This window comes from Delphinapterus leucas, chromosome 8 (genome assembly GCF_059928025.1).
Source record: "Delphinapterus leucas isolate spDelLeu-1000000601 "Yukka" chromosome 8, BTC_Dleu_Yukka2, whole genome shotgun sequence".
In the NCBI taxonomy this organism is placed as follows: domain Eukaryota; kingdom Metazoa; phylum Chordata; class Mammalia; order Artiodactyla; family Monodontidae; genus Delphinapterus; species Delphinapterus leucas.
Window position 1 is genome coordinate 63,094,921 of NC_143136.1, and position 26,099 is coordinate 63,121,019.

The window sequence follows — 26,099 nt, forward strand, 5'->3', positions numbered from 1 at the left end:
GCCTGAAGGACTGAGAGCTCAGACAAGTTTTAAGTGCAAAGAACAGGTTCAATGGAAGAAATAAAATAGGAGCAAGGAAGAGATGGAAGAGTTGGGTTGAAGCAGGGAATTTTAGAGTCTGAGAACTTAGAGGTAGAGAAGTTTAGAATTGAAGAGGAGGTTCATGGGATGGGTATCTTGGATTGGTGGTGAAAGAGGTATGCATATAAAGATGATCGGAATTAAGTGTTTCGAGGACTTATAGGGAAAGAGTGTGAGAGGATTGTCTGTTGAGGCTATAGCAGGAGGTGAGATAGAAAGGAATGAAAACTTGGATTCGAGTCTAGAAGTTATGTCCTCACTGTGAATGGAAAGCAACCCTCGTGTATTTTAATGAAGTTTCATGGATCACGGGTTTGGTAATACTGTGTGCTGATTAGGGCTCATGTGTACACATTGCATTTTCCATCACGAAAATCAGAAAATAAAGTAGCTGGTCTTGTGGTAGATGATGTGGAAAAGAATTAAATAAGAGGGCTGAGAGGTGATCAGGGAGGTACTTGACCACATTTACATTAGCTTTGTCCTTCCTAGTGTGCTGGGCATACTGAGCCTTTGAAAAGGATCGACTGTTGATACAGGCTCTTCTTAGTCCGGGAACTTCCTGTGTGACCAAGCTAAAGGATTGCCCACCAATGGAAAATGGTATCCTGTATCAGATACCATTTTAAATGGCCTCTCCCCCAATAATAACTAAGAAGTATACAGACATTAGAGAACACTGATTAAGGACTCCTCCACATTGGATGTAACAAGATATTAACGTTTCAGACTTCCTGCCTTGAATGGTGTGCATCTTGAGGACAAGAAAGACATGTTTTTCATTTAAATATGTAGTGAAAGCATCTGTTTCACTAAATGCCTTTGTTTTTCATGGTTGTAGGAAACTGTACTGGTCAGACCGAGGAACCGACAGTGGCATTCCCCCCAAGATTGCCAGCGCTAACATGGATGGCACATCTCGAAAAACTCTCTTTACTGGGAGCCTTGATAATGTGGCGTTTATCACCCTCGATATTGAGGAGCAGAAACTCTACTGGGCAGTCAGCAGCACGGGAGTGGTATGAGCACACTTTCTAGTCTGTTGTTCTTTGTTGCCGAGCTTGCACAGAACAACTTGTTGTTCTGAGTTGTCTGGCAGTGGTTTTCAAGAAATCTCACTTGGCCATTTGTACCAGTGTTTTATTGCCCTTTCTCTCAATAACTTCTTTCCCTGAAGTCCAGTTCTTTATAGTGTGTGCATGGTTCCTTACAGAACGTATATTTTTTCCTTCATTCTTTCTTTTTCTTCAAGATAAAATAATTCCATTTCTCATTCCGTATTTGTCCTTTAAGAGCCCTTTCTTTCATGTTTCAGTGATTTCAGTGCTTTTCTTCGCAAGTTCTCAAAGGCTCTCCGATTGCACAGACTAAGAAAAAAAAAAAATAGCAAGCTTCTGAGCTCAGTGCCCCCTCACAGCTACATGTGATGCTCTAATGTCCTAACATGGTAGATGGATGTGTGAAAACTCCCTTTCCTGGTAATTTTAAACTCCAAGGTGGAGTTCATTACATTCTGCCATAAGAAGCAGGAACTATAAATTCCATTCATTGACAGAAATAACATTTGATCTTCACTACTGTGCTTATGCAGCTGAGCTGGGACTGGGCACATAGAAGGTGCTCAGTAATAATTATTGCTCAGCTAAAATATTGTTTTGGATGTTGAGTGTGTGCTAGTCTCTTCCTTGCTTTAAAGAACAGGAGTGATCTCAGAGCCGTCTTTGACATGGATGCTCTCCATAAAATTGTCCGGTAGGTTTGGTTTTCAGTTCATGACAGCTCGCTGAGTACTCATTTCACTCCTGATATGTGTTTATAATGTTGAAAAAGAAGTAGGTGATGTGTGTGAAAGCACTTTGCAGAAGCTCTTGCCACATGGTGTGGCTTCTGCTTACAAATTAGCGTGTCCCAGACCAGACTCCCCAGGCCCCTCCCCTTCCTGTTTCCACATCTGCTCCGCTCTCTGGAATCTGTGAGCTGGTTGGTGGTATGACTCCGCATCCTTTCTCCTAGGCTAGAACCCACATGGTCCTCCTTCACTCTAATAACCACATCCTTATTTAATCATCACAAAATCCTGGCAGCTTGTCCCCATGCCTCTTCTCTCAGGTCCAGCCTTTTTCTGCCACTTCCACCATTCTGGGCCACTTCTCTCTAGCCTTGACAAGAGCACGACCCTCACTAATGAACCTGAACCTGTTTTAGTGATGGAGGCATGTGGTCTTCATAAAACCACAAGGAACCCTGGAACCCTGGCCCAGATAAGTAGCTCCAGATACTTCAGCCAAGCGTGGTCAGCTCATCTGGTCCTGGTCACTCCCTCAGCAGCTCCCCTCAGAGCTTATCTCCCCTGTTCTCTACCCTTCCGGAACCTCTGTCTGTTTCTAGGGCATAACCTGCTCTCATAACTGCTGGGTTCCCTTGTCCAGGAAGGCAGGAGTCACACCCCGTTTCTCTGTTACCAGCACTCAGCTCAGATCCTGGCCCAGAGGAGGCACTTGAGACAAGTTTCTGGAATGAAATCAAACCAGCTATGTCTACATTTTGTTTTTCTTCCAGAGCAGAATGCTTGTCACTTCCCGTTAGAAACTTCATTCTTGAGTTCTTTTCTAGTTCATCAGAGTCATATTGGCTCAGGCTTGTTACTGTGCTGATATAACAGCGCTATCTTGCTGTCTTGCTGTGAGTGTGTTGAGCACGTTTCCTATCTCCGTTGCAGAAATAGTTGGTGAAGATGTTAAACGCAGGGCCAGTTAGACATTAAATGTGTATTATCCTTGACCAGAATATCACATGCAGGGATTAGTCCCCTATTTGTCACCATGCCATCTGAGAAAATTGATTGGCTTATTTGGATTTCAGCTTCATCGTCAGTGAAATGGGCACAATGACGTTTGTCTCACCTACGTAGATGTGACTATCAAATATAGTCAGAAATCCCTGGAAAGGAGAGAGTGCTATATACATGTGAAACATTATTAAGAGAATATTGGTTTTAAACATTTTCCTCATTGCACCATGAAACAGTCAATAATGAAAATTTTGATCTTTCAGATTGAAAAAGGAAACGTGGATGGTACAAATCGAATGATCCTGGTAAACCATCTTTCCTACCCCTGGGGACTTGCTGTCTATGGCCCCTTCCTTTATTATACCGATGAAGAATATGAGGTCATTGAAAGGGTTGACAAGGCTACTGGGGCCAACAAAATAGTCTTGAGAGATAATGTCCCAAATCTCAGGGGCCTTCAAATTTATCAAAGACGTGGTGAGTATTTGTCACTGAAACATACATATTCATGGGTGTATATATATTTATTCATGGGTGTCTGCACACTGACATGCCCACACAACAAACCCACATACGCACAAAACTGTGTGCATACACATGCATGCAAACTGAAATTACCCCAAGATATTTAAAAAATTATAACCATGTCTTAAGCATGGCTAAGTGTCAAAGACTAAGCTGGCATCTGAAAGCCCAGATTGACTGCAGAGTAAACTTACTCCCATTCTTTCCACGGCACTTTAAACTCCTTACTTTGCTTTTATTTTATCGTACTCCCTGACATATTACGTATGTGTTTATCATCTGGGATCTTCATTGGAAGGTAACCTCCATAAGGACAGGTATTTTGTCTGTCTTGTTTCTTACTCTCTCCCCAGTAACTAGAATAGTTGCTGGAGCATTGGAGGTGCTCAGTAAGTATTTGTTGGGTATCTGCTGGGAAAGTGATTAACATGATAGAATTTTTTTAATCTTAAAAGGAATACTCTTAGATGTTGCCTTTTTCAATAGGTTTTTTTCCCAGAGATAATCTAACTTCTGATTTGCCCCTTTATATTAACATTATGATCTGGAGATTATTTTTTATAATTTTGAAATATTTTATAGCTTTTAGTCCCTAGCCAAAGATTTGTTTGCTGTCCTATAACCTAGGTTTGTTACTTGGTATTATTTTATTGCATGTTCAAAAAACCCTTAAATATTCTTATTTAATATACTTTAAATCAAATGCTCATCACAGTGTTGATCATGTAATTAAAACTGATATAATTTAAACTGCCAGTACATAGGTCAGGAGGGCAAAAAAAGAAAAAATTAGAATTTGTTGACTGACCTCCCTAATTCCTCTAATTCTTGAATGATTTGTGGAAGAAAAACAATTGGTGCTCCATTCTCTATTATTATATAATATATAAACTATATAACTATTATATAGTTGTGGTCCTGTTTTAAACCTCTGTATGTGTTAATTCTATAAGCAGTAGGCTCTCCAATATTGTTTTTAGGTTAAATCAGATTCCATGTTTTGTTACTTCCTTTTATAATGACTTATTTGGTGACTCAGTTGAAAAATTTGACATGGAGTGGCAAGTAGGTGGGGTGAAAAGTTACAAACTAATTTTGATTTCATTTAGGCTCCGAATCCTCAAATGGCTGTAGCAACAACGTGAATGCCTGTCAGCAAATTTGCCTGCCTGTACCGGGAAGACTGTTCTCATGTGCCTGTGCCACCGGATTTAAACTCAGTCCTGATAACCGGACCTGCTCCCCATATCACTCTTTCATTGTTGTTTCCACGCTGTGGGCAATCAGGGGCTTTAGCTTGGAATTGTCAGATCATTCAGAAGCCATGGTGCCAGTGGCAGGCCAAGGTATGCCAACTCCAGTATAAGTCACATTTGACTCCATCTGGTGCCATGTTGAAGTCCTTGGTACCATAAAGCATTTCTCCACGTCTGGATTCGGCACATAAGGAAGCTTGTTTATCCTGCATGATAACCATATTCACATGTCCTCATGACTCATCTCTGTTTTCTTATCTCTAAAAAGTCATGGATCTAAGTTACCATCTTGTAAATAAAGTCACTAAGTTTTTCAACCAACTTTTCATTTTGAAAAATATCAAATGCAGAAAAGTTGAAAAAATGGTATAGAGAACATCCTTATACCTGCTAGATTCAACCATTCTTAACTTTTCACCACATTTGAGCCTTCAATCTCTCTGTGTGTTTATGTGTGTATACATACATATACATATATTTTGAATGAACCTTTCGAAGATATATTGCAGATATCATGACACTTCACCCCTGTCTACTTAGCATGCAGCTTGAAGGGCATTATCATCTAATTCATATTTTTTCCTGTTGGCCTCATAATATTTTTATAGCTGTGGATTTGTTCCAGCCAAGATCTAATCAAGATTCACGCATCGTTTTTGGAATGTCTGTTTTGTGTCTTTTGATCTGTAGTAGTTACCCCAGTATATTGTTATGACAGTGATTTTTTTGAAGAGACAAACCTATTGTCTTTTTAGCATCTCACATTGAGGATGTCTGATTACTTCCTCATAGTGTCGTTTAACTTGTCATTCAATTTATACCCTGATTTCCCATGAAATGAAAGTTAGGTCTAATTGCTTGATTAGATTGGGGTTGAACACACTTGAGAAGAATCCTTCACAGATGAAGCTGTGTCCCTGATACAGAACCTCATTAAAAAGGACATAATGTCAGCTTGTCCCCCTCTTAGTAATGCTTAAGCTTGATCACTTGGTTAAGGTGGTCACCGTGAAGTCTCTGCTTATTTTCCCCCTTTGTAATTTGTATGAAATCTTTGGGGTCACACTTTGGTACCCATGAATGTGTTTTTCCCTAGGCACCTTTTATTCATTGGTTTGAGCCATTGATGATCCTTGTCTGAAATGATTATTTAATTGGGCATTGCAAAATGGTGATTTTTCTTGTTCTATCATTCCTTCTACATTCATTCTCTTTTTAAAATAATTAATTAATTTTTGTCTGCATTGAGTCTTTGCTGCTGTGTGCGGGCTTTCTCTAGTTGCGGCGAGTAGGGGCTACTCTTTGTTGCGGTGTGTGGGCTTCTCATTGCGGTGGCTTCTCTTGCTGCGGAGGATGGGCTCTAGGCGCTCAAGCTTCAGTAATTGTGGCATGCGGGCTCAGTAGTTGTGGCTCACGGGCTCTAGAGCGCAGGCTCAGTAGTCGTGGCGCACAGGCTTAGTTGCTCTGTGGCTTGTGGGATCTTCCCGGATCGAACCCGTGTCTCCAGCATTGGCAGGCGGATTCTTATCCACTGCACCATCAGGGAAGTCCCTACATTCATTCTTCTATAAAGGAGAGCTCTCCTTTTTACTGTCACATGCACTCAAGTTTTTATTTTTTTAATTCAGTGTAGAATCATTTAGCATAATTATTCTTTTGATGCTCCAGGCAATCCATTTTGGCCGGGGAGAGCCTCTCAAAGTGACTGCCTGTATTTTTTCGACATGATCCCATTAGTGTTCGAGTGCTTCCTTGTTTCTTGGTCTAATAAATATGTTCCAGGCTCACCTTGTACCTTCCCTTCCCAAACCTATAATTAGCCATTTCTCCCAGGAGCCAGTGCTCTTTACTGTGGGAAGTGGTTTTTAGAAACTAAGATCTGGGGGTAAATGTGCTCATTGCAACTGGGAAATAAATAGCTTTATTTCATAATGGGGCATGGTTGGAGCAGGGGGGGGTGGGAATGAGAGTTTGAGAGGAAGGGCAGACATTTTTAAAAGTTCTAGTTCAAGCTAGAGTATTGTTTAATGATCTTTTCTTAAATGTTCTAGGACGAAATGCACTGCACGTGGATGTGGATGTATCTTCTGGCTTTATTTATTGGTGTGATTTTAGCAACTCTGTGCCATCTAATAATGCAATCCGTAGAATCAGACCAGATGGGTCTAGCTTTACAAACATCATTACAGATGGGATAGGAGAAAATGGAGTCCGGGGTATTGCAGTGGATTGGGTAGCAGGTGGGTAAGCTATATAGTGATTTTATTGAAAAGGCTTTTCATGTTTGCATTTCTTATTTATTTATCATCTTATTTATGCTATAAAGTTTAACATAAGTGCGACAGATCTGTTTTTCTGAATGTTTATTGAGATTACTTAAAATAGATTGAATTGTGTTTTTAGAATAAACGTAACAGACTTGTGTCTGTTAACGGTAAGGTGTTTCAGTTGACAGATTCATTAGAGATTATCTCATTTGCTTCTATTATTAACAGGATCAAACTGTAGGCAAAATAGATAGAAATATTTAATTATGTAGGTTTATTTCACACTTAGATGAGCATCTAATTTCTAAATTAGAAATGTCTAAATTTTCAAAGAGAAAGGGATATCAAAATATAATGTAAACCATGAAATATGACATTTACTTTAAAGGTTAGCAATTTTACTTGCCGAATTCTTAATTGCTTCCTCATGTTAATGTATGAAAACCGTTTTGATTATTAGGTACTTTATTGTAGTTAAATTGAAATGCCTGACCCAATATTACATTAACTTAGCTATACTGATTCATGTACTTAATTTTGGATTACCACTGAATTTTAATGATACACTGACAAACAAATGTATTATACTTCTAGAATATAATCCCGTTATATCAAAATAGGTATCACTGTGTGTTATCAAGCTTGGCAAATAGATATCACTTAGAAATATTAAAATATATTATGAAAATCTAGATACTATAATAGTTAATTGCCAATAGTAAACATGGTAATATGGTTAGGTAAGGCTTTAATTTGGTTCTTAAATTCCATTCTTGATTACAAATTTACTACATTATTTCTGAGGATATAGATAAAACAAGGGTCAACAGCCTATAGCCTGTTGGTCAAATGCAGCCCACCACCTGTTTTGTAAGTAAAGTTTTGCTGGAACACAGCTATGCCCATTCATTTATGTATTGTCTATGATCGCTTTCATGTTACTGTGGCATGAGTATACTGTATACTCTGCAAAGCCTAAAATATTTACTCTTTGGCCCCTTACAGAAAAAGCTTGCCAACCCTTAGTAGCAGTACAACAGACTTCTGACTACATGGAATCAATGCGGGCTCCCTCTCTATTCCTTAAACTATCTTCCTGCCAAGCTTCTTATTCTAGCATTTACATTGTTCTTTAGTGCCCAAAGGCAAATGGCCTTTTGTTTTGGTGACTTTAGAAGGTCCTTGGGATGAAAACCTCTACACTGCTTAGAAAGGCAAGAAAAGATCTCGCGTTAATGCCAAACAGAAAGAGCATTTGATGACATAGGTAACAACCTGAGATATTGCTGGCTCTCACTCTTTGCTCCTTTCATCATGTTGGAGTAGAAGGTATGTCATGATAATGAGTCTTTGAAGATTCAGGTAGAAGAGGAAGGACATTCTGGAAAATACACCTTTCAGTAGAAAGTGGGTTATGATGTTTGCTATGAATTCGGATCTGCTTTAGAAGCTGAAGAGAGTTACATTCTCTTTAAATGTGAAGAAACAATCTATTTAGTTCCTAAGAGTAAATATTTATTTTTCTAAGTCTAAACTGAGATATTAACCTATCATCCTGGAAAAGACAACATATACTGACCCAAACCTCAATCTTACAAACGGTATCTTCTTCTTCCTTCTTGTTTTTCCATTCATCAGCATGCTCTTTCATTTTTCTGCAGGAAATCTTTATTTCACCAATGCTTTTAGGTCTGAAACACTGATAGAAGTTCTAAGGATCAATACCACCCATCGCCGTGTTCTCCTTAAAACCACAGTGGATATGCCCAGGGATATTGTTGTAGACCCCAAGAACAGATACCTCTTCTGGTCTGACTATGGACAAAACCCAAAGATTGAACGTTCTTTTCTTGACTGTACCAATCGAACTGTGCTTGTATCAAACATCGTTGCCACACCACGGGGCTTGGCATTGGACCTTAGCAATGGCTACATTTATTGGGTTGATGATGCTTTAGATTTAATTGCAAGGGTCAGCATTGATGGAGGGGAATCTGAAGTAATTCGTTTTGGCAGTCGTTACCCCGCTCCTTATGCCATCACTATATTAGGAAATTCCATCATATGGGTAGACAGGAATTTAAAAAAAATCTTCCAAGCTAGCAAGGAGCCATATAAAGCAGATCCACCAACAGTTATAAGGGACAATATCGACTGGCTAAGAGATGTGACCATCTTTGACCAGAATGCTCAGCCCCGGTCACCAGCAGAGGTCGACAACAACCCTTGCTTGGAGGATAATGGAGGATGCACCCATTTCTGCTTTGCTCTGCCTAAATTGCACACCCCAAAATGTGGCTGTGCCTTTGGGACCCTGCAAGGTGATGGCAAGAGCTGTGCCATTTCATCAGAAAATTTCCTCATCTTTGCCTTGGATGATTCCTTGAGGAGCTTACACTTTGACCCTGAGGACTATAGTCAACCTTTCACAGCAATGAGTGTGGAAAGAATTGCCGTGGCCCTAGACTATGACAGCATAGATAACAGAATCTACTTCACACAAATTTTACAATCTGGAAAAGGCCAGATTTCCTATGTCAACCTGAATTCAAGGAGCAGTTCTCCCACCGTTGTTGTTTCGGGTAAGTGCACGCTAAGTGTAGCTTATCTTGGAAGGAGACACAATAGGGTCAACACACATGGATAACCCAGGGGTTCTAAAATGCATATTGAGACTCTAACTTCTTTTTGTGTTTTTGTTGGTGTATGTCCAGGCATAGGGAATCCTGAGGGCATTGCCTTTGACTGGATCAATAGAAGAATTTATTACAGTGACTACACCAACCAGACAATTAAGTCCATTGCCACGGATGGGTCTAAGCACACTGTGATAGCCCGAGTTACAAAGCCAAGAGCAATTGTGTTAGATCCTTGCCAAGGGTATGCCATGGTCTGCTTATTTCTGGAGGGAGTGGGGTCTGAAATTATTTTATGCTCAGAGAGAGCCAGTGTTTTGTGGGCTTGTAGCACTGTAGCTACAGATTCAAGGGTGAAAGAGCATGAGTGACTCTACCTGGGAAGGAACTCCCATTGATGCTAGGAAAATTGGCAGCATACTAGCGAATTAATGCTCTGACTCAGTAAATCCACATTGGGCAAGTTGTATGGATGGGAATGGAGTAGGGTTTCATTTTGCCATATTGGTGTCAATTTACAGTTAAAGAATGCTGCCATCTTTCTTAAGTAAAAAGAGTGAGGTTCTTTGTGATGAATTATGACTCCTTTTGGATCACTAGGTACATGTATTGGACCGACTGGAGTACTAATGCCCAAATTGAGAGAGCCACACTGGGAGGAAACTTCCGGGAATCCATCGTGAACAGTGACCTGGTCTGGCCCAACGGGCTCACTCTGGACTATGAAGAAGGCTGTCTCTACTGGGCAGATGCTAATCTGTATGTGTCTTTGGTTATTCCTGCGGGTGTTGATGAGAAGATTTCTTCCTCCCTCTTCAAAAAAAGAGGGATATGCATAATGTGATGAAATATTGGTGAATACACCTGTGAAAACTGATCTATATCATGAGGTTGAATAACTGTGAACTGAAGGCATCTAAAGATGCATTACTAGACAAGTTAATTTCAACTATAATTACAAATGTAGTCATTCAATTTATAATTTACGGGCCTCATGTAAGTACCATAAAATATGAATGACTTTTCAATGCACACTGATAGTAAGTTTTCTCTGGGCTTTTAGCATTCAGTATCTTGTAAAAACATTTTCCTTCAGTCTTTGACTTTTTGTTGTCTTCTCAAAAAAGTTCTTTCTTCTGTGCCAGCTTCTTCTCAATTTCATAGTGTTTTGCTTATAAACTTCTGTCAGCTCTAATTTTATATGTAACTCTCCAAGTACTCCTGAAATTACTCACATTCCAACCATCCGAATGATTGAAGAGATGAGATGATTTTGTTTATTATGGCTGGTGTCTGCATGGTGGGAATCTTAAATTTTCTTGCTTATTTTCTTATGATTTTGGTCTTGTGCCACTGAGCACCTAACAACTTCATCTTTATTTTCTCACTTGAAACAAAGCAGTGATGTTTTGTGTCTAAATTTGGATCATTCTAGGTAAATATCTCAAAGTAAATGACAAATGGAAAAAGTCATTAAGGGAGTGGGAAGGGAAAAGTAATTCACATTTTTAAAAAATATATTTATTTATTTGGCTGCATTGGGTCTTAGTCGCAGCATGTGGGAATCTTTAGTTGCAGCATGTGGGATCTAGTTCCCTGACCAGGGATTGAACCCGGGCCCCCCGCATTAGGATTGCGGAGCCTTAGCCACTGGACCACCAGGGAAGTCCCATGTAATTCACATTTTATTGAGTGACTACTCTGTGCTAAACACCGAGTTCCATGCGATACATGTATTATTTCATAATGCTCTCCCGTTTTCAAATGTTAGTCTGGTTCCCTTTGTAGGATTACTTGTGGGTTATATTAATATGTGGAAATCAATGATTTATATAGGTCATTGTTTGATAAGCAGATGAAGTTCTCCCATTACCAGAAGAAACATTTCTTGCTGCCATATGCTGCACTTGAAAAGAAAGTTGGGGGCTTGTGTAAAGCCATGGTTGGGCTCAGGCATTGGGTTCCAGTTGAGGAACGTATTCTTTCTGGATTCCAGCCTTTTTTTTTTTTTTTCCATCTTCGTTTTAGGCAGAGGATTGAGCGCATCACTCTACAGGGCCTGGAGCGGGAGGTCATTGTCAGCAGAGCCAATAATCCTTTTGGTTTGGCTGTCTATGGCCAGTATGTTTACTGGACTGACTGGTTCAATAAAAAAATTTACCGAGCAAACAAATATGATGGGTCAAGTCAGACTGCAATGACCACGACTCTTCCCTTCCTGCCTAAGGGTATTCGTGCTGTCGTGAAGGACCAACAGCAGTGTCACAATCCTTGCGATCAGTTTAATGGGGGCTGCAGCCATATTTGTGCACCAGGTAAGGCACTGGCCATGAAGATAGACTCATGGAGAGTAATAATAATGATGACCACTAGTAAGGAAGGCTGAGGGAATATTCAGCTCTAATAGGAGAAAAAATTCTCTTTGTTTTCAGAGTAACTTATAAAATAGATTTCAGGGTTTGTATGTTGAGAAGAAGACTTTGAAAGGTTTCTTTTGTATTCCATGTGGAGCCTTCTTACAAAGACATTTTTAATTCAAGCTTGATGGAGGTAGAAAGAAACATGCAGGTTAGGCTGCTGCATCTCATGTCTTGAATAGAAATTTCATCAATGAGCTAATGTTCCTTATAAAAGGATTTAATTCTTTCACTTAGGAGGTACAGTTTTTAGTGGATATTTTAGAGTGTGGTGTGTGCTTCAGAAGTGTGTTTTATAGAGAACAACAAATTCATAGGAAGACGTGCCTTTTGAGACTGTTGCTTTGCAGATTTTGCTGAGAAGGTAGAATCATTGCTAACGTTTCAGTGAAGACAAGAGATAGTGGTTTAAAGATTAAGGTGAAGTAGCCGCATTTATTAGAAATTGGTGGTGGTTCTTATTGATGGAAAAATGACCCAGAGTAGAGTTTCCATGGCTTGTCTTATAGCGTGTTTAATATAGAAGCTGTGGCCAATGCTCTTCTGGAGGAGAAAATATGAATGTTTGCTACACAAATCTTTAGCTTTTCCTGGGCCTACCTTTCTTCAGGTCCAAATGGCCCTGAGTGCCAGTGTCCACACGAGGGCCACTGGTACCTGGCCAACAACAATAAGTACTGCATCCGGGATAATGGTACAAGGTGCCATAGTTCCAAGTTCACCTGCCTCAGTGGGAACTGCATCCCAGAGCAGTGGAAATGTAACGACATTGATGACTGTGGTGACAGCAGTGACGAGCTGGAAACTCTCTGTGGTGAGTTGGACTCTTGGAACTTTTGTTAAGAACTCACAATGTACCAAGTGTTTGGTCCTTTTAGAAGTGAAAAACATTTACTCTGAGAATCTAGACTTGCACTTTGCTTAAATCACACATAAGCTGATATATGTGCTGTGAAGTAGTGTATGATGGTTTATTAGGAAGCACCTCTATAGTGGTTAAGAGCAAAGGTGCTGGATGCCATTTACAGTCTGTAGAGGCCTGGGAAAGTTACTTAACCTCTCTGAGCCTCAATCACATTAAAGCATTGTGTCTGAAAACTTAACGTGATTAAGTTTAATGTGATTGGGATAAACTTATACATTGAGATGGTAGAGAAATGGAGTGACTTTGCCATTTGCTTAAAATACTTCATTTGCTAAAAGAAGCATACAAAATATTTGCTTAATCTAACTAATTTAAAGTGTTATCTCACTTTGCATGCAGTGCGTTTTGCCTTGGAAGGTAAACCCAAAGTGTCTTATTTTATTTGCTTGTATCTTTTTAGAAAATGGGATGATGCTTTAATCCAGAAGCTTCTTCAATGTTTTTTTCCCCCTCCTTTTAGCGTATCACACCTGCCCTTTGACAAGCTTCACCTGTGCCAACGGGCGATGTGTCCAATATCGTTATCGTTGTGATCACTACAATGACTGTGGTGACAACAGTGATGAGGCAGGGTGCCTGTTCAGGGCTTGTAACGAAACCACGGAATTTACTTGCAGTAATGGAAAGTGCATCCCGCTTCACTTAGTCTGCGATGGAATGGACCACTGCCATGATCACAATGCTTCAGATGAGAAAAATTGCTGTAAGTTCATCTTCAGTACTTGTGCTTTGGAGTCTTGAAGTCTTAGAACTTGGGAGATGAAATTTTTGTATAAAGACAATGCATTTTCTGAGAAAAAACCCCATAGTATTCATCTAAAACATACATTTCATTTTAATACAGTCTACTAAGCGATTTTTTAAAACTATTCTACCTAGTATTTGAATTATTCACCTAAATTTATGGATCTGTACAACCATTGACTATTTAATGTCCAGTATTTTCTCCTTGGTTTATACATCTGACGGTTTTAAAGCTTTACCAGTGGTTACTGACAAAAATGATTGATTAATGTGTTGTGTTTAATGTTTGTTGTGCAAAAAGGTATGTAGTACAGTGTTGACTGAAATGATTTGTCTCTTTAGTTTTTCTGGTAAATTGCTTTTTAGTGAATTGATTTTCCAAAATTTCTGGGATTTGCACTTTAGAATCTTGAGAAAACAAAAGGGCGGAGCGTGAGCACAAATGTATTTTTAGTTTCGGTATATCTACATGTTCCATTGCTTTTGTAGGCACTTAAACACAATATTTATTCAGGTGTGCCTTTTTTTTTTTTTTATCAACAAGTGGCCAATCTGTTTCATCTATCTCCCCAAACTTTTTTTTTTTTTTTTTTTTTTTGGCGGTACTTGGGCCTCTCGCTGCCGTGGCCTCTCCCGTTGTGGAGCATAGGCTCCGGACGCGCAGGCTCAGCGGCCATGGCTCACGGGCCCAGCCGCTCCGCGGCATGTGGGATCCTCCTGGACCGGGGGCACAAACCCGCGTCCCCTGCATCGGCAGGCGGACTCTCAACCACTGCGCCACCAGGGAAGCCCCCAAACTTTATTTTGGGTATTTTAATGCAACTCCCAGACATACATATCACTGATAAAGACCTTCTGAAAAACAACTACTATGCCAGTATTATGCCCAACAAAATCAACAATACTTATTTAATATCCTCTAGTACTCAGTCCATATTCAAATTTTATCACTTGTCCCCAAAATGTCAACAGTTGCTCTGTTCAAATTATGATTCAGGCAAGGTCTACACATTGATTTAGGCTGGAATTGAGGCCTAGTGATTTGATTACATTAGACTCAATTCTTTGGGCAAGAACACTTCATAGGTGGAGCTATTTCTTGTCGTATCACATAATGAAGCACATAATGCTTGATTGTCCCACTTTAAGTGAGGATGAAATTAATTAGTGAATTTAGAAGTCAGCCTGAATCTTCCCTTAGGAAGTTCCCATCAACCTTTCACCCACTGGTTTTAGCATCCATGGATGGTTGTTCCATAAATTCATTATTACTTTAAGGGTTACAAAATAGGCATTTTAAAATTTTATCGTTCCTTGCACATTTATTTGCTGACGTTCCATAAAGAAGAAATTTCCCTTATTAACTATTTTGTTACCCTGAAATAAAATTCTGCAGCGTAAATGTCTGATTCTTTCCCTTTGTCATTTTTGAGAGTAATGAGTTGGTGACCAATGAGCACTAAGTTTTTGCTTTGTTTTGTTTTTACTGTTGTGTTAAACTCATGGATTTTTGCATTTTTGAGTTTAAATGCAGTGAAGTAAGTTACTGGTTTCGGTGCTTAATTGTTCTATCTTCGGCCAGCAGGAACCTGGTAAAGTTGGGTTCTCTGTTATTTTGACTTGACCCCATTCAGTCTTCCATAGCTCAGACTTGTACATTTCCTGTCTCAGACCTGGAATTGGCCTCATTCCTTTTGTGGTATTTAAAAATTACCACAGTGTTGCCTTACCCATTCCTATTTGGCTTTTATTGCTTTTAGGCCTTTTTATTGGAAGAGCTAGGAAATACAGTTCTTAAGGGGGAATAAATGATATTGGTATTTTCCATTTTAATTTGGGATAACAGGTTTTTTACCTTTTGGATTTTATAATCATGTCTCTTTTACTTAAAAATCTTGGTTTGTAATAAGTGACATTAACATAGTCACTTATTTGCTTTATTCTATAATAATTTCAACATGCCTATAATAATTTCAAAGTAACCACACAAATATAATTAAAGATTTTAGGTCCTTCTTGTTCTTAGATTATTTCCCACTAGGAATATGCAGTCATTTGTTACTGTTTCCAAATTTTAGGAATTGCTTTTCTTTATCTATTTTTATTTCATTATGTTTATTTATACAAAATAATGTGCATGGTTTCATAGTCAAAATTATATGACAAGGTGCATTCACAGAAGTCCTTCTTCCTTGTCCTCTCCACCCTGCTCCCTCCATACTATTCTCAATCTGTTCATAGGGGTTACAATTTTCATTAGTTTTATCTTTTCATCGTTGTTGTTGTTTTTAGTGTAAGCATTTCTTTCTTGTTAGACATACACACTGCCATCATTTTTCTTACACAAAAGATAGCCTAGTGTTCTGCTTTCTTTTTTTTTTGCTGTACGTGGGCCTCTCACTGTTGTGGCCTCTCCCATTGCGGAGCACAGGCTCTGGACACGCAGGTTCAGCAGCCATGGCTCACGGGCCCAGCTGCTCCGCAGCATGCGGGATCTTCCCGGACCCCGGCACGAACCCGTGTCCCCTGCATTGGAAGGCGAACTCTCAACCACTGCGCCACCAGGGAAGCCCTCTGCTTTCTTACTGTTGATATATCCTGGAGATCATACTATCATTCCTTATCAATATACAGAGATCTTCTTTCTTCATTCCTTTTTACAGCTACATATTACTCCATTGTGTGGATATGCCATCATTTATTTAACCAAGAGTGGGGAGTCATGCTGATGCTATTAAATAATGAAAACAGACAATTAAAACTATAAAGCAGCCTCCGCTCTCCTCCATGGCCTCCAGTATCAGCTGGAAATATCTGTTTTTACTGTAGAATGTATGGCATCCCATAAGTGTCATGGATCATGCCTCTGTGATAGCTTTGAACATCCTTCCCTTCTGGTGGTTTGATTCTGCAATAGATCTGTTAGTGTGGACGTGTATGATGTATATGTGGTGGGTAAGTTCCAAATGTTTATCTGGTTGTCTTTTTCAAGCTGATCGCACGTGCCAGCCTGGATATGTAAAATGTATGAATTCAACTGTTTGTATTCCTCATCTTTTCTTGTGTGATGGAGACAACGACTGTGGAGATATGAGTGATGAAAACCCCATTTTCTGTGGTAAGATAAAACTGCTTTTCCTTCTGTGGTTCCAGGGATGCATGTCTTGAGCTAATGCAAAGATACGTCGCCTGGGTGTTTGGGCTAATTTCAATTTGTCATCTCAAATTGACCTTGTAAGTAGATTCAGTAGGCAGTTACTTTAGGATGTAATTGTAGGGGCATAAGAAGCCCCTTCTCTCTGTTCCCTGGCTGGATGCCTGACTCCGAATATTTCTTCCAGAGACCAGCTCTAATGCCTAACTTTCTACAATTAAAGACCTTTTGTCTTCAGGAACTCCAGGCAGAATTTGTACATTGAGCCCTTGTATTTGCTCTCAATACATTTGTAGTAGCCATTAGTAACTGAAGTAATTTTTCTCTCTTTTTCATATGTTTGACTTTCAGAAACCTTAATTGCATATTTAGCCATTTGGTTTAATCAAATAATTTCCTGTGTCTATTAAACTAAAAGGCCTTTCTTAAGCACGATGATTTTGAGACTATTGCTGTAAGTAGATGCATCCTTTAAGAACTTAGTGATTGTCACCAGGCCAGGTTACAGTCCAAGAGCAGAAGTCAGTTGTAAAAACAGCAGCAAGAGGTAGCCGAAAATCTAGAAAACACATTAGACCAGGACTACCTCAGGTTATGTGAGAAAAGAATCAATGTTCACGTGTAGGCAGAGTCATTTACTCAAATGAATTATAAGGATGATTAAAAGCAGAACTTTGCTAACTCTCTAGAATCATGGTCTAAGATGGCTAAAAGATTGTGTGTAGGGTGAACTCAGATTTGGTTATATTGTTGATTTTGCTTTTCAATAGCATTTATTTTATGTTATGTTATGGCAGAAAACGTAGAACCAAGTTTTCTTTTATCTATAATTTGTGATTTCATGTGTCAAAAAATAGTCTTTTGGTATTTCTAACAAATGCAATTCATTTTTGAACTTCTGGAATTTAGAAAAAAATTCTGGGAAACTGGAGTGGTATTGCTCTCCCATACTCTTCCCTCCCAATGGAAAACTTATACAAAAACTCATTTCCCAGGCCTCAGCCTTCCTTTCTTGGCAGCTCGTATCCAGATCAGAGATACAGGCAGGTTATTAGGAACAAGCTTGTGTGTTGCTCATGAGTTTTATCTTCTTTGCCTCCTGCAGTCTCTAAGTCGTGTAAGAGCGATGAGTTCCACTGCACATCTGGATCCTGTATTCCTAGCTTTTGGTTTTGTGATCACGAAAGAGATTGTTCTGATGGCTCTGATGAACCTGACACTTGTGGTAAGAGAGTAAGCAAGCATGGAAAGCATTGTAATGCGGCCGAAGACCCCCTTCCGACTACTTCAAATATAGAGTATGATTCTGGCTGCGGAATGTTTGCACTCCTTGCTGAAACCACTCAGCAGACATTCATTAAAAACCTGCTCATGCAGGGCACTGGGTGGGTTGCTGATCAGGATATGGGGGCTGCTGATCGATGCAGATGAAAAGAGATTATGTTGGTGAAGCACCTGGTACCTGCCTGGCTTGTAGAACTCAATTAATTGTAATTGACTCTGAATTGGAATTTCTGAATTTGGCTGAGTTCTGACCCATAAGACTGTGGGAGGATCCAAGAGTGATTGAAATCATCATATACAGGTGGAGGGGGCATATGAGGGGCACATATTTCTTTCTGTTCTGTGTGCCAGCTGAGGAGGTAGGGTCCATGGCCATCTGAGCTTCCTGAGATGTTCCAAGGACCTTCTAGTTATATTCTTAGAGGCAGTTGTGTGTTGCTTGTGTTTGAAGGCTGCTATTTACCTTTGAAAGTCCTAATCTATATCCACGCACAATTTTTTTACATAATTTAAAAAATATAAAGGTAAAATCTAATACATTGCTTTTTTGTCTGTCAGTATTGCTGTATAGGGGTCAGCAAACTATGGCCATGGGCTAGCTGCTTGTCTTTATAAATAAAGTTTCATTAGAATGCAGCCACATCCTGGCTACGGCTGCTTTTTTGCTACAATGGCAGTGTCAAGTAGGCGTGACAGAGAACATATGGCCTGTGAGCCTAAAATATATACTGTCTGGTTAAGAGAGAGTTTGCTGACCCCTGTTACGAAGTCTTCGTACTCCTGTTTAATGGCTGTGTGATATTCCATTGAGTGGTTATATGATCATTGAGTTAACTGCCTCTATTTTAAGCATTTAGATTGCTTTATTTTTTTCCTGTATTATAAATATCACTGCAGTAAGTACCATCACATATAAAGCTTTTTTTTGGAGTGGTATTTTCTTTTTATAAATTTATTTACTTATTTTTGGCTGCGTTGGGTCTTCGTTGCTGCGTGCAGGCGTTCTCTAGTTGTGGTGCATGGGCTTCTCACAGTGGTGGCTTCTCTTGTTGCAGAGCACGGGCTCCAGGGCGCACGGGCTTCAGTAGTTGTGGCACACAGGCTCAGTAGTTGTGGCGCACGGGCTTAGTTGCTCCACGGCAATGTGGGATCTTCCCGGACCAGGGTTCGAACCTGTGTCCCCTGCATTGGCAGGCAGATTCCCAACCACTGCGCCACCAGGGAAGTCCCTGGAGGGGTATTTTCTTAAGACCATTAGCCTAGTTTTGCAGCTGAATTCAGACTATTTTCTATTCCTATCTTCCCTCAGGTTCAAATTCTGTGGCTAATAGAAAGTGATATTAGAAGCTCTTTGCCAATTTCTTTTTCCCCAACACTAAGAGTTTTGAGAAAACAAAGGGCACATAGAGTTTTGAAGATCTGTAAGGGAAATAATTAATAACTGTTAGGTGGGTAGAATAGTCTTAGAGATTGGTTTAAGTATATGAACTATTGGTTCAAATATATGAAGAATAAATATAGTTTCCAGACTTCTCCATGGGAACCAAAGTCATAGTAATAGCAATTAGTACCAACTGTCTGACATATTTAAAGAGAAGTAAACACACAATCTAATATGAATGCATTCTCATAATATGCAGAGATATATTTTTTTCTAGTTTTATTGAGATATAATTGACATACAGCACTGTGTAAGTTTAAGGTATAGAGCATGATTTACATATATCATGAAATGATTACCACAATAAGTTTGGTGAACATCCAATACACAGATATTATTTTAGAGAAATAATAAGATGTATATAAAAGAGTAAAATCCCCATTCCTTCAGCCTCCTACAGTCCCCTCCCTCCCTAGACATAATCACTATTAAGTGTGAATTCTTCTTATCTTTATCTATATATCCTGACATGTAGTTTTTAAAACACAAATAGGACCTTACTATATATATTTTTTCTGCAATTTCCCCCCCACTTTTTTTTTTAGCCTAACAGTAGCTTGTCAGTTAGAAAATGCAGCTCTATCTCATTCCTTTGCACTGCTGAATATTGCTGTAAAATATGGGTGTTCCATGTGTTTTTATCCCTTTCCCAGCTGATGGATATTTAGGTTGTTTCCATTTTCACTATAAGACATAATGCTAGCATGAATATCCTGCATATGTGGGAAGATTCTTATAGGTTAGATCTCTAGGAGTAGCGTTCGTGTGTCAAAGGGGATATGTTTCTTTCAAGGCTGTATTGATATGTACTCTTTTCTTACCAGCTTATGAAAGGTCATGTTTCTCCTTACTGTTATTATTGTGCTGTATTTTTAGTGGTTAAAATTAAATTTTCTTTAGCCCTAGGCTAATTTTGAGGGGTCTCTGGGTTTATTGGCATATGACAACTTGGTTCGTTGACATGTGGGATATGATTAAAGAACTCTAATTGGTGTTCTAGAAAGCCCATGCTGTAGTAGGCTTCTCTCAAGATTCCTGGACTGCAAACCACTCTTCTCACCAAGAGTGCTTTTTATATTTTTTCAGAGTTTTCTGAGCCAACATGCTTCAGTGATGAATTCAGGTGTGACAATAACAGGTGCATCCAAGTAGAGTGGGTCTGTGATGGTGATAATGACTGTGGGGACATGAGTGATGAGGATGAAAGACACCACTGTGGTAAGTGCAAACAATCAATTCCTCTGCATTGTCACATTCTAGGGAAACTCAGTAGATTTATTTTTCTGTCTTTGGAATATATGGTTGTCAGAGAGGTTCCTCTTTGTTGAATGCACACAGATAGAATGTTACCTTTATTTTTACGCTCAAGAATGTTTGATATCATCCACTTAAATGCTTTAAAATGATGAAAAATGATTTTAATGTTTACTTTTTTCTGTTGCATTTAGGTAATGGAAATAATGTCCTACATTTCTAGAGCAGATAAAGAGAACTCAGTTGGCCACTCTTAATAGCAGTTTTAATAACGTTGCAACTAACTGTGCCTCCAGTTTTATCCATTATCCTAGAGCTGTTAGGGGGTGGGGGGGTCATTCCTTTTAAGTGAATTATGGAACAAACTATGGAACACCATCTCCCATTACCAACAGAGCATAGGACTCTTAGCTAAGGTGTCTTGGAACAGTGTCTTTCCATGGTAGGATAATAGAAACAATGACTCCATGATGTTTGCATTTGATTGTTACCTCATATGTCCATGACTTTGGTGGTGGTCCATGGTTCTACATATATCCTATGAAATGGGTGGTTGGCAGCTGCACAAACATGGTCTGTAGCATATACTTTTCTCCCATATCTCCTCACCAAGACTCCCTTCCTCTTGTCTCCTCTTTACCCTCAGTGAGATTGGATAAAATACCTGTATTTTATTCTGCAGGCTTTCATGATTACATGTTAGCATCTTAGCTCTTTCCTAACAGTGTCTTGGTTTCTGACAACTCTTACTGACATACACAGCTCCTATATACCTAGGAAAGAAGCCCTAGCTTTTTGGAAAATTCTATGACTTTGAGCTATCTAGTCAACCATTGCGAGCTTCAGTTTTCTCATCTGTAGAACTGGCATAAAAATGCCTATCTCACATCGTGTTTGAGTGATTATACTTTGTAAGCTAAAAAGTGTTACCAAATGTAAGGGATTTTTGGTATCCAATTAATAAAATGTGAGTAGTTTTGATAGGCCTAAGGGAAAAATGTGACCTTACATTAATTTTATGGAAAACTAAATGAGGTGTTTTATTAACTTTACTTTTTACTTCTGAAAAAAATCAAAGATCCAAAGCAATTAAAATGAAAATTTGGGAGCATAGTTTGTCTACCTATTTTCCCTTCATTTCCTTTCATCCCTCAGACTATTATGTAATGTCAAGCAAGATAAATAATGCTTCAGAATGAATTTGACTTCTAGAATGAGCTCTCATGTGATTTCTGATTCTCATGTGCTTTGGTTTCAGAGAGTCACAGCTGCTCAAGTTCTGAGTTTCTCTGTGTAAGTAGCGTGTCTCCATCCAGGAGGTGCATCCCTCAATCTTGGGTTTGTGATGGCGATGCGGATTGCTCTGATGCCTATGATGAGCACCAGAACTGCACCAGGAGATCCTGCTCTGAAACGGAGTTCACCTGTAGTAATGGACTGTGTATCCCCGACTGGTTCAGGTGAATTGGGGATTAAACAATCTACAAACAAACCTAAACTTCCATGAGGCAGGACTGGGGCCTGGAGCCCATGGTACTTTTAGTGGTCTATGAAAATGTTTGGATTTCTTTTAAAATCAAAAGAAAAAAAAAAGAAATTTTAGGTCAAAGAAAGTATTATAATACCAAATAATATTAATATATCTGGCTTTATACCAATGTGGTCCTTAATTATAAATGTTTTTTATGGTGGTAAAAGTCACATAATATAAAACATACTATTTTAACCACATTTAAGTGTACAGTTCAGTGGCACTAAGTATATTCACATTGCTGTGCAACTCTTACCATCATCCATCTCTGGAATTTTTCACCTTCCTAAACCGAAACTCTGTCCTCTTTAAACACTAACTCCCCATTCGCCCTCCCCACTCCCCTTAACCCCCGGCCCCTGGCATCTACCAGTGTACTTTCTGACTCTATGAATTTGACTATTCTAGGGAAATAAATAAATATTTTTATGGAGGAAGGGGCCCATGAAGGCAAAAGTGCCTAGGGTCCATGAAGGTCATAACGTGACCTTGCACGGAGGGTCAGAGAGATGAATGAAGTGGGCTTGCTAGAAGAAAGTTGTTTCTTGAGGTAGCTGAGGCTCTTGGTTTTCCACTTGGAGTAGAGGCATGGGTACAAGAAATACTTCATTCTCTTCTCTCTGCTGTAAGAAGAATAACGGTGTGAGCATGATGATAAATGGGTCTGGGCGCTGCGGCTCAGGGTCAACCAGACAACAGTGAGGGGCAGGTGAGGTGGACCTTGGGCAAGTGCCCCAGCTAAGAGACGCAGACACTAGTCAGCGTCATTTGTTTGGAGGGAAGTTGCGAATCTGGATTTTCACCTGAAATATTCTGATTTTAAATGCTGGAAACATATTTTTAAAACCCTCTCAAGAGTGGTACTGGGTTTCATGACACAGGTGTGACCGGCGCAACGACTGTGGTGACTACAGTGATGAGAGGGACTGCGTGTACCCTGCCTGCGACAAGGTCCATTTTACCTGTCAGAATGGGCTCTGCATTTATAAGGCCTTCGTCTGTGATGGGGAAAATGACTGTGGAGATGACTCAGATGAGCTGGAACACCTGTGTCACACCCCGGAGACCACGTGTCCCCCTCATCAGTTCAGGTGTGACAATGGGAACTGCATCGAGATGGTGAAAGTCTGCAACCACCTAGATGACTGTTTAGACAACAGTGATGAGAAAGGATGTGGTGAGTATAACAGAAGATCGGGGAAAAGGAAACCAGGGGGACAATGTAGATTTTCAACCCTTCATGACTTAGCAGGACTTGTCAGTTGGTTCTCTAAGTAGAACATTGCCAGAAAATTACTATTGCTTGTCTAGCAAAAAGCAAGGATTTCTTGGTATATAAGGTCAGTCACAAACATTTTTTGGACTAATTCATGAGTTAGGCAGTCATTACAGAGAACAGGAGATGAACAAATTCAGGCCAACGGTGTCTAACAGCAGAGAGTATTGATTCTCTTTGGCCTCTTGCAATGACTTGTTTCCTTCACTGCCTCTCTGCTAGGATTCCTTAGCCTGTTTTTTTTTTTTTAATAAATTTATTTATTTTATTTATTTTTATTTTTGGCTGTATTGGGTCTTCGTTGCTGTGTGCAGGCTTTCTCTAATTGCGGTGAGCGGGGTCTACTCTTCGTTGCGGTGCGCAGGCTTCTCATTGCGGTGGCTTCTCTTGTTGTGCAGCACGGGCTCTGGGTGCGTGGGCTTCAGTAGTTGTGGCTTGCGGGCTCAGTAGTTGTGGCTCGCGGGCTTAGTTGCTCCGCGGCATGTGGGATCTGCCCGGACCAGGGCTCGAACCCGTGTCTCCTGCATTGGCAGGCGGATTCTTAACCACTGAGCCACCAGAGAAGTCCCCTTAGCCTGTTCTTAATTTTCATCCTCAGGTGGCTAAAGGGGAGAGTTTAACTGGCAGCCCCTCCCCCCACCCCCACCGAACTCCCACAAGTAAACCAGTCTAGAATTTATAAAATACAGACTCTTAAGGAAATGTTCTCCCCTCTGTGTAGTTTTTGAATGAGAATGGCCATGTGTCACAGGACCAGCCAGAGGTACCCTCCTGGGGTGCTGGGTGGCTCATCCCATTTGTGAGACTCAGTCAAGTGAGCACTTCTCTTCCCATCTCCATGTTCAGGGATGTCACACTGGGAGCCTGAAATTGGCCATGGTGTGAGTCGTGGCACCATTGAAATGGAAGAGGCTACAAATTAGAGCTCCCCCCTCCCCCCATCCCACCACACACCCCAGACTTGTTTTACCAGCACACCACTGTGTGGGCTCTTCTGCTCTTCTTTCTTCTCTCTCCTGCTATTTCACTTCTAAATTTATCGATTAAAAGAAGATTGGCAGGTATAGGATTAGAAGTCAAACTTGTTTGTTGTATTAGTTGTTGAAACCACTGGTGAAGGATCAAGTTGGGAGGAAGTTGAGTAAGAGTGACTTTTGAATAATGTAGGGCCTTTAGAAATCCCTTCTTATCTGTCTTCTGTTAGCATGATTCATTAAGAATTGGGTCTGTCCAAACGAAGCAAAACAAAACGAAACAAAAAGGATTGGGCCTGTCCAGTGGGAAGGTTGACTTTGGACCATTATGGTGGATCCATTGCTGTCAACTTAGGTTCTCTGATAACTGTCTTTTACCTACAGGTGTTAATGAATGCAATGACCCTTCACTCAGTGGCTGCGACCACAATTGCACAGACACTTTAACCAGTTTCTATTGTTCTTGTAACCCTGGTTACAAGCTGTTGTCTGACAAGCGGACTTGTGTTGATATTGATGAATGCAAGGAGACGCCCTTTGTCTGTAGCCAGAAGTGTGAGAACATACTGGGCTCTTACATCTGCAAGTGTGCCCCAGGCTACATCCGTGAGCCAGATGGAAAGACCTGCCGGCAGAACAGCAACATCGAGCCCGATCTCATTTTTAGCAACCGTTACTATTTGAGAAATCTAACTATCGATGGCCATTTATACTCCCTCATCTTGCAAGGACTGGGTAATGCTGTGGCAGTGGATTTTGACCGAGTAGAAAAGAGATTGTACTGGCTTGATATAGAGAATAAAGTCATTGAGAGAATGTTTCTGAATAAGACAAACAGGGAGACAGTCATAAAGTACAATCTACCAGGTACAGAAAGTCTGGCTGTCGACTGGGTTACCAGGTAAGAAAAAGCTGAGGAGCTTTTTAAGAGTTAAAAGGCTTTTTGCTTTTAAAAAAGTATTCAAGCCATGTTTCCATCCTAACAGAGAGCTGATCTCTTCCAACTTGGGTTAATGGGTGGATACATTTTAATGCTTCTGCATGTTTTTGTTTTTTTCTGCTATGTACCTAATAATCAAATGGGATACCACAGAACCTAAAATCTAGTGATTTTAAGAATTTATGATATCAATTTCATGGGGAGGGGCATCACAAAGGAGGAAAGAGCTCTGTTATTACTGGCCACTCAGTGAACTGGAGGTGATGTGAAGGGATGATGCATGCATTTGTTGGTGCATTCAGTCATTTAAAGCTGTTGCCTAAGTGCCTCCTGCATGCAGTGCTATGCTAGGAACTGGGGTCTAGAGGTCAACAAGACAGACACAGCCCCTGCTTTCCTGGCATTCACAGGCTGCTTGCAATGCTATTTATTCACAGCCTGGGCTGGTTGTAAAATGGAAAATGGCCGACTTGAAACTCTGAGCATCTTTAAGGGAGGTGGTGATACTTTAATTCAACTCCACCAGCTCAACCACACTTCTTCACATCTCTATTGAATATCGAATCTATCAGATATTTGGCTTTGTGGTTGACATGAAGCTGG

The 26,099-nt window shown here is 40.0% G+C and overlaps 1 protein-coding gene across 1 annotated transcript in view; it reads left to right on the forward strand.

Annotated features, from left to right (window-relative positions):
* Nucleotides 1-26,099, forward strand: part of LRP2 (LDL receptor related protein 2) — a gene marked incomplete at its 5' end in the record, with an annotated part of 157,359 nt that overhangs the window by 79,212 nt on the left and 52,048 nt on the right. The window contains 16 exons of the mRNA XM_022570207.2: nt 923-1,100; nt 3,136-3,349; nt 4,507-4,743; nt 6,705-6,893; nt 8,582-9,502; nt 9,635-9,800; nt 10,157-10,315; nt 11,585-11,871; nt 12,584-12,787; nt 13,359-13,601; nt 16,635-16,760; nt 17,902-18,021; nt 20,608-20,739; nt 22,034-22,235; nt 23,188-23,483; nt 24,941-25,457. Coding sequence (XP_022425915.2) covers nt 923-1,100; nt 3,136-3,349; nt 4,507-4,743; nt 6,705-6,893; nt 8,582-9,502; nt 9,635-9,800; nt 10,157-10,315; nt 11,585-11,871; nt 12,584-12,787; nt 13,359-13,601; nt 16,635-16,760; nt 17,902-18,021; nt 20,608-20,739; nt 22,034-22,235; nt 23,188-23,483; nt 24,941-25,457 — 4,191 coding nt within the window. The remainder of the gene's footprint in view (nt 1-922; nt 1,101-3,135; nt 3,350-4,506; nt 4,744-6,704; nt 6,894-8,581; nt 9,503-9,634; nt 9,801-10,156; nt 10,316-11,584; nt 11,872-12,583; nt 12,788-13,358; nt 13,602-16,634; nt 16,761-17,901; nt 18,022-20,607; nt 20,740-22,033; nt 22,236-23,187; nt 23,484-24,940; nt 25,458-26,099) is intronic.